This window comes from Dufourea novaeangliae, unplaced genomic scaffold, assembly GCF_001272555.1.
Source record: "Dufourea novaeangliae isolate 0120121106 unplaced genomic scaffold, ASM127255v1 scaffold254, whole genome shotgun sequence".
Taxonomy (NCBI): domain Eukaryota; kingdom Metazoa; phylum Arthropoda; class Insecta; order Hymenoptera; family Halictidae; genus Dufourea; species Dufourea novaeangliae.
The window spans coordinates 117,189-126,508 of NW_015374127.1; the positions used below are offsets into that span (position 1 = coordinate 117,189).

The 9,320-nt window shown below is 38.0% G+C and overlaps 1 protein-coding gene across 1 annotated transcript in view; it reads right to left on the minus strand.

Annotated features, from left to right (window-relative positions):
- LOC107191229 (matrix metalloproteinase-2-like) overlaps nt 1-9,078 on the minus strand; it is a 90,741-nt gene extending 81,663 nt beyond the window's left edge. The window contains exons 1-2 of the mRNA XM_015580219.1: nt 9,074-9,078; nt 7,601-7,747 (exon numbers count right to left, since the gene is read on the minus strand). Coding sequence (XP_015435705.1) covers nt 7,601-7,747; nt 9,074-9,078 — 152 coding nt within the window. The remainder of the gene's footprint in view (nt 1-7,600; nt 7,748-9,073) is intronic.
- Between the last annotated feature and the right edge of the window lie 242 nt (nt 9,079-9,320).

Consider the following 9,320-nt stretch of genomic DNA (forward strand, 5'->3'; position numbering starts at 1 on the left):
CATACAATTTATACGACTCGAGCCTTCAAGCTTAAAGGCTCGAGCGTTAAAGACTCGAGCTTTCACGACTCAAGCTTCGAACCTTGAGGGTTCGAGCCTTTAGGGTTTGAACCGCGACTCGAGCTGTTAAAGCTCAAGACTCGAGGCTCATTTTAACAACGCTATTTGTAATACGTGTGATGGAGACAGATGACCGTAGGCGAGGACTTACGTCGACGGTCGCACGTCATTGGCCAAGACGCGAAGAGTGAAAGAGACACAAGTGCCGTAGGTGTCTTGCGGTCGCGACAACACTGCGAAAACTCGGGCCTACCTCTCAGGCATCATCTTTTGAAAAACAGACCATAGTTCATTATCAATTCCAATATATCATAAGTAAATATGACTCAAATTGTGTCGTGTTTAGTATCATTATAATCAGAAAGATCTAATCAATATGTTCATAAAAGTTTCATTAATAAAGAATCAAAAATAAAAAAGTTTGATCGTTGCATTAGTATTCTCTCACTGACACCCGGGAATGTAACCTTTTTGTGGGCTCCCAACGTTCAGTCATCGGCTCGTGAACGGGAAGCTGTTTCGGCGCGCTGCGGCAACAAATTATGCGGTTGCCCAGTTCCACGCCCCCTCCCCCGTGGTGGTGATAACGCCTGGACAATAATCGCATATCAACAAAGAGTCAATAATCGCGAGGACTCTGTAGTAACTGTACGGTCAACTTCTCACAGTAAGTATTGAAATCTTTCTTTCTATCTTGTGAACATTTCATAGATAAAATTTATACAGTAACTTACTATTTAAAACTGCTAGAATCTCTGTGTAATCGAATTGTTTACAGGTTTTTCAAACGAAATACTCATCAGGTGTCCGTATTTGCGAAACAAGATGGCGCCAGTGTCTGTCAAACAGTGGCGACACCATCTTTCGCTCATCCGGCCGGTCGTAAAGTCCATTTCGTTATTTGAATTTCGCGCCAAATGTTGAAGTCGTGTCACTTCTTTTTTTTTACCGGCATTCGTTTATAAGACATGTGTCTCATCATTTCCGTTCCTACAAACAGAACACATTTACAGAGTCGCATTTGTGAGTAGCGCGTATAATTAAAAGTTTTATATAAAGTTAGTTTAATGTTAATAGTTCGGTTACTATAGGAGGGGCCGTCACAAAACAAGGCACGACAGGAAATGAGTTTTTATTGGAAACGTTTAAATGTACATAGTGGTGTTCTATTTGAAATAGAGTTCAATCGTTAACATATGTATTTCTATATCAGCGATGCTGTGCGCCGAACCAAGTGTGTATTTATTCAGACGTTACGACAGATTCAAGTTTTCACGGTATTTCAACCGCGTGATGCACAGCATATCCCTTGGTTTTGCGGTCCATTTAATTTGGCCTTTCAAGATCGCGAGCGGCCGTCGATAATATTATGTAGACAGCCGATACGCTATTAACATCATACCGTTTGTTGAGACGAGCTGATGTTTAGGCCATCGTAATTTAAGAAATGTTATTTTGAGAGTCAACTGGTGCCTTTTGCTTAAATTTATTGTTTAGGACTCAAGTACGGCAGGAGACTTCCTGGGAAAGTTGTCCTGACCGTACCGTTATCGATGGCACTTGACGGAACGTAAACCTAGCCATGCATAGCGTAAGGCCCGGAGTTCGATATTGGGGAACAAGGGTCTTCTGTGTAGCCATCCTGGCGCTACCCTTGTTATTCCTCTGACTCCACGTTGTCTGGCGCATCCCCTCTTTTGGGTTTTGTAGGCGTTGCGTGGGCTGGGAAAGCGCCCTAGCATTTGCGTTGGTAGGGCCCAATGCCCCACTTTTTAGTTTCCTACGGGTGGAGCGAATTTTCCTGCTTCGTGAACGGGAGATTCACGTCAACCACCGGACGTATCAGTTCGATACGATTCTCTTGAACAGTTTATAATTGACACACTCATTTTATAATAAAGTTATTATCCAGTTGCGCGGTGTGTATTCCTTTTACTTTCCTTTGGGCAACTTCAACGTACAATTGAAGTACGAGTGACATTTCGATAAATATTGTCGAGAACACTCACCCACACCGTTCGACTCGCTATTTTTGGAAGTCGATCCGTTCGTTTTCTTCACTGTCCCCTTCTTGTGATTCACATTAGAGATTCTTGAAGCTACTCCTTATTTCAATTGTCTTAATTAGCGCTTTCAAACATCCCAGAAAGATGAGGTGGTGTCATTTTCTTTGCGTCGTCCTTGTTTTTCATCATGGGACATTTGAATATAGGAAACTGTTTAAATCGTATTTGTTTACTTTTTTTTTTTTTTTTTTTTATGTATATTTCAAACATAAATAACTGAAGCATAAACAACTTAAAGATAAAAAGTAAGGCGATTTTCTGGTAAGATTGGCTTCAATTTTATGATTTCGTGTTCTTCTCTTTCTGCCGAAATTCCTTTACAATTTCAAGTGATACCTTAGGACTATCTAACTTAGTAAATGTTACACTAGACAATATAAACTATTAGGACAAATAAATTAGACCATTTTTAGAGCCATATAAAGCACGCAGGGCATTCTAAATTTAACTCAAACGTGAAAAACATGCTGAGTTCCAAATATGTATTTCTGTTTTGGAATGAAAATGTAAGAGACTCGTTCGTCAAAAGTAAATAGGACAAGGCGCTCTCGCACCATACTGCGACTGCGAGCTTGTCAACGATTACGTGCGCCCAACGTCGATTTGCTAGTTTCGTCCCTGAATTTCGCTACTGTGTTGCGTTAGAGCGCGTGCGTTAACTATCGATGTCGATTATCTATCGATATTTTCGCGGTGATCGATATTCTTGGAACCAATCCGGCGCTTCTCTGAAAAATCCTAACGAATTTTGAACTAAAACCAGTAGAAACTTCGCTGCTCGCCGGGCATTCTGTCGTGAACCTTTGCAGTAATCGCAGATCTTAACAAACTTCTCATTTTTCAATTCGCGCGTTAATTATCGCAAAACAATGATCGTAAACGATTTTCGTGATCGCCTAGATTTTTCGTGTACGGCACTCTCCATCACCACTTCGCGGCTCTCCAGTGCCCACCGAGTGTAATCGTGTTTTCGTGAGACATTGTTAACACTCCCAACAATAAACTGTTCCGACCAAACTCCGGTGTATTTTTTCGCTGCAACACCACCTTCACTCCGCAGCCTTTTCAGGATAGAATTAGCTATCTTAGAGCGGTCGTTTCAATCCAATGATCGACTCGGCTCGCGATAACCTCGCAACATAAACATCTTGACAATCGATAATTTATTAGAAACGATATTTTAATTAAGGAGGACGGATTAGTTCTTTGCTTTTTAATCTCTTTTTAAGTAATGTTACAAGGTCAGTGATGATTAATTATACTTCATTATTCCGCGATTAGTCGGCTGAATGAGTAACTCATGCCCAGAATATGCCAATCCGACATTAAAACTAGGGACGGCTTTTACGACAAAAGAGTAATTTAAAAAAGAACATACGCAAAAAATGGTACAAAATGTAAAATATGTTGCTTATTAGTTTTTTGCTAAATAAAATTTTGTCAATTACGTTAAAGACGTTTATTTTCTTTTGAAAAGATCCTGTTTCATTTAATTTGTGTAGTGATTCCAAACTTTTGGCCGATACTGTACGTTACCATCGTGTTTCAAAGAATATTTTACAATCTTCAAAACACCATAAGCTGAAGCCAGACATTCGCTGTTTCCTGTAGGAATTGTAAGTGGTAAATTGTATGACAAGTAGCAATGGATAGTTATGTCGACTTAACGGCCGTCATTTTTATCACAGACGGAATGATCTGTCGCACGAGAAATCATATCGACAAACAGTATACTCGGTCGTAAAAAAAGAGTCAGTGTTTCCATTCAAAAGCTGAAATCGTAGAGGAAATTTTTCCGACTGGTTGCCAAACAACCACACACGTGTCAATCTGGTGTACGTTAAACATGCATCACGGCAGATTTTAAGGTACCGTTACTGATACAACTGGCACTGTACACGACAAGTTGTATAACAGCCTCGCGTTCGTTACGATTATCGTTTAGACAGTCTGTTACTCGGAGTATCGAGAACGATATACATTCCCGTTTATAAGTATTAGGACGCCTGGGCCCACAGTTACAAGTTATCAGAAATAAATTCTGTTGCACACTAGTAACAAGGTTTTTAATAAAACAAGTAGAGTTCTGCAAGTGAATTTTACAAATTACAGGTCAATTGATTGTCGTATTTCACGTTTTGAAGATATGTGCACCTTGACAATGGTGAATTACTAATTAATATAGGTAAGTGTGTTTTTGTTATATGATAACTTACTTACGAAAATCAACAAGCACAATAGCTTATTATTTTGACAATGTAGCAATAAAAAAGAAAAGAAGATAACACTGTTCATAAAATTTTGAAAATTCTAAAACAATGGAGTCAAACCGGTTTTACTTACTTGATTTTGAATTGCTGAGTACAATCGTAATCTTACTTTTGACTCTGTATCTACGTAAGGACCTTTTAAAATTTAATTATAAATTCATAAATATGGAGCTGTAGAAATGTATTATACAGAGTGTCTCAAAATCGTCGTACAAAAATAAATCGAACAAAAAGAATAATATTTTTTTAAAAATATGTCAGTATGCTTGCAATTGAATAGGGCTTGATTATCTCGTCTGTTCACTGCATTCTGTTTCTACTTACTACCATGTAAATACACGCAGTTCAGATGAATTTTCAAATTCGATTTTCTCGAAAACGAAGTCTCAAGTGAAAGAATTGTATTCTATATTTTCGACTAATTTTTTCACGTAGAATCACCCCTTGCCCGGTTGTACCGCCAATTATATGACACCTTGTATACATGTAGTACCTATACATATTATAACAATATCTTTGCTGTTGTCCCTATTTATTTAAAATGATTTGTCCTTAAAAAATGGAAAACACACAAAAAGTAGACGTAAAATTTAAGTACGTTGAGTATTAAAAACAAATATTTAGGAACATAATACCTATTGAAATATTCCTTATTTCTGGTCATATAGACCCAAGGAGAACAGCAGGGATGTTACTAATACTATATACTATTACTATAATCTATTTCATTTAATTAAACGACGTACAGGGGACCATACAATACATTGCCTTTGGTCGTTGCGAACGGTACCAAAGTCCGTGCAGATATACGGATTCCGTCTCTGATGGGTTAAATCGTTTTTCAAACCCACTCGAGATCTTCCTCCCAATTAATAAATTTCATGAACCTCGGTACTCGTCGAACGTTTCATTGAATTCCGATTTCTTATCGAATTACCGGATCACGACGAAAGTTTATGAATCTCACGGAACTTTTACCTCACCGCCTTGGACGAAAATCGTCGACGAGCCCGCGAAAGTGAACGGTGAAATTCGCCGGGAGCAGCCCGGGCACAATGAGAACGTGGAACAAACCGGGAGCGGACAAAGGGAGAATCAATAGCTCGATTTACGAAGTACCTTGTTGCCGGGGAAATTTATCGCGACGAGGCAGCTGGAAATGAGAGTAGGTACGATTAAAACGGGAGGTCTATTTAATATCCGCGCCGCGTGCGCAAATTATTCGCCGGGCGTGAATGCTTGCCTAACACAAGCGGCGCGGCGCGTCATCTCGGAGCTACGGCGCGGAGCGGGCGCGGCGTTCCGCCCTCGTGAACACTTCCGGCGCTCGAGAGAAAACACGATGTATTCAGGCTTTTTCGGGAAGTTTAAACCCCTTTTTTCAGGCAAATAATTGTTCGTCAATCGGAACAAAATGAATTTCGTTGAATGTATGGAATAGGGAATTATACAGCGCACGACAGCCGAAAAGACTTTTGAAAGTGATAAGTTCAAATACGATTTCTTTCGTTTCCTGTTGATTTCAGATTATTTATTAAATTCTATTCGGAGGACTATTAAACTGCGTGTACACTATACAGGAAAATAGTGTTATACGTATAACAATTTGTTATATAACTTTGCCATGTATTATGTTTTTATAACTTGGTACAAGATTATACCTTCTGGAAGATCCTGTAACTTGTTTGTGTAATATTTTGTATCTCATTATTAAATAATTGTCCAACACTTGAAGGATAACATATAACTTGCTATATAACACGAAAAATGTTATATAACATTTTTCTGTCTAACAAATTTTATAACTGCTATATAACGTGTTATGCTATGTAGTGTAGACGCAGCATAAGGCTGTTTGCTGAAATTTTGATATTTTCATTTTTAAGAGGTTTAGTAGTAAATAATTCCTAATCTCGAAGAAAACGTACATTTGTCTGGTTTTTTTGAGATATTTATAAGTATGGAGAACTTTATAAAGAAAGTTTCTCCGTATCTCTAAAAGTAACAGAGCTATTCAAGGTGGTCAAAGTTACTTGGCCATCCTGTATATTACTGAATCACTCCACCATAGCTAATGAGACAAAACGCAAAAACTTTCCGTTGTTCTCAATACATACAATTTTTATAAAGTGTACATTATTGTAACGGTGTGCTTTATAAAGTACAAAATCTTTACAACAATAAATAAGACGAGTATTTTAATTTGGCCTAATCTCTTCTCTTCTGGAATGCGACACTCCCAAGTGATCATGTGTACCGAACGCCGCTCTGTGCACCAAAGAATTTACACGGAACTTCTATGAAACGTAAATTACTTTAACTGTATGCTAGACATGGCGATTCTAGCAAGTAGGTCCAAGCTATAGCTCGGTTGCAAGTGAAGTTAGAAAAAGACGTGGGTGGAAAATTTTGTACATACCGTCTAACAAGCTCTATCATTCGATTATATGATGTTTTTTTACAAGTGTATCAGTGCGCTTGCAAAATACAATTGTAGTTTGTTTGCAAATAGAACACTACAATTCTGTTTCCATAAATTGATTTCTCATGTCATTGTGTGTGTAAAAGGTATAAGGTGAGGTCATTAAAGACACAATACTTTAAGAGATACTAAATGTTTTGCCATCCGCAGTCCAGTGCATTGGTCACCACGTTCATTTGATTTTGTAGCTTATATGATACATACATATGTCCGCACGAGTATCGATCATCGACCCACGTGATTGATGGAACATAATCAAAAGGAGAGGAGAGCTCGCCACGTGGTCGAAGCAGAGAGATATTCATTCTATAATCACTTTACTTTATTTTGTATTCTTATTTTGTTAAATATATGTATGTATACTGTTTACATCATCAAACAATGGTGCTGTCAATATTATTTACGGACACACAGATGTGAATATTCTTATCTATTGAATATCATGCAGTCGGATTATAAAGCTTGTTAAACAGTAGCAAAATTTTCCTCCACGATTTTTTTCCAACTTCACTGTAAACAGAGCTGTAACCTGACCTACTTGCCAGAATCACTCTATGCATAAACAACAAATGGTTCACAGCAATAAATCTATAAAAAGAGTACTTCAATTAGATTTAATACTTCTCCTTCCTGGAATAGAAGATTCCCAAGTGACCGTACGTACCGAGCGTGTTACTCCTGTACACCAAAAGATTTAGTCGGACAAATAAATGGGAACTCACCGATGGAAGTACACCAGTATGTCTGCCTGGTCGCTGTTAACTTCCTGGAAGGTGAGTCTCGAGTTCCGTGCCCATAGACCGAGGGCTTTGCTCAGTTCGAAACGAACGCCGCCTCTGTCGAGACCACTTGGTTGTTCGGTTCTCAGGCTGCAACAAAAAAGAAGGGTAGATCATTAGGAGAACCCGCCGAAAATCGATTCTCTAGCAGCGGGGTGACGCTCTAGCTCCCTTATCCTGTTCTTCCTCTTCCCCTTTCTCTTGTCGAGATGCTCTCTTCAGGCCCGCTAACCACGAGAGCAAACCCGGAGAAAATGTTTCCGGAGGGAGACGACGCTGAACGAAAGACGATTCAATCGTTCGATAAGGGGTGAGGCCTTGGGAAATTAGGTAAATTATTTCCGAGCGGAGAGGAACGTAATAAGAGAAACTCGGCGGTTGCGCCTGCTCGAGGACACAGGAAATTCCGTTAAATTACTGGAATTCTGTTCTGTGGATAAATAAGGAAAAAAGAAGTAATATGTTTTCCGGTTGAGTCTGAGAGAAAACTCGGTATTTCGTTGGAGTTTCACTGAATTTGAAGGAATTAGTCGCGGGAAATACTCGTCCCTGATAAATGAAACGGAGAAATGAAAATGAGCGAAATTGTTTATGCCACTTTTAACAATTTTAAATCTTTATTCAGTTATTCGAGTGATTATAAAGTAGATACAACTGGGCGTGTAGAGTGATTCACACATTCATTCGCGTACGGTGGCTGTCAAAGTTTCTGGCCAAACTGTAATTTCAATACATATGTATATATACCTTCTTAAAAATATGTAATACGAATAAATTTTTGATATACCCACATGGAGCATACATTTGCACTTTCAGATTTGGTATATTACAAATTTTCTAGTATAAAAGTAATCTGTTCGTCTGTTTTTAATGAATACGGGCCTGACAAAAGTTATTGGAACGATACGGTGACATTGCAGTTTAGCCGGAAACTTGTGGCAGTCACTTTACCTTCGAAAGAACAATTAAGTGTTCAAATTCGTGTGCTGTGTGCATTTTTATTATTTTTATTTTTATCATTATTTTTTGATAAATTTTTCTTTATTTTAGAATAAAATTTACAGAAATTCGAATTGAAAAGAAAAAGTTGTTTAGCCCGTTAAGGCTTCTATCAGATTCCACATAAAAATGATTCCTGGCTGCCTTGTAGTTATTAGTGGTGCTATATCGTAATGTCGTTCTACAATAGTTCTCCCCGCACGTCACTAGTCGTTGCTGGAAGTGCCATGTGAATATCAGTGCTCTGTGTGTTGTCCACAAGAAAAATCTAAAATTACATATAATATAATAAATTTATATACATATAATATATAAATATAAATTTATAGTTGTATAATTTTTGTCATAAACACACACACCTGCTTCTTGCACGAATTTAACCACAATTCAATAATAAGTTAATTAATGTTTCGTTACCTCATGTCGTAGGTTGATGTTATATTCAACCACTGAATGTGAGTTGGGTGTTTGGGGTCATATGATCCCTCTCTAGTAGGATAAAATGATCCCAGGAATCATTTTACCCATATGCTATATTATTCTTTTTTGTTTTAGTTACAACAATGCCACGTCAATATGAAAGTAAAACAACGCGTCAAAGCTGTTTTTATTTAAATAAAATGTAATAACTGAAATGCTTTTTAATGTACGTCGTATTTACTAT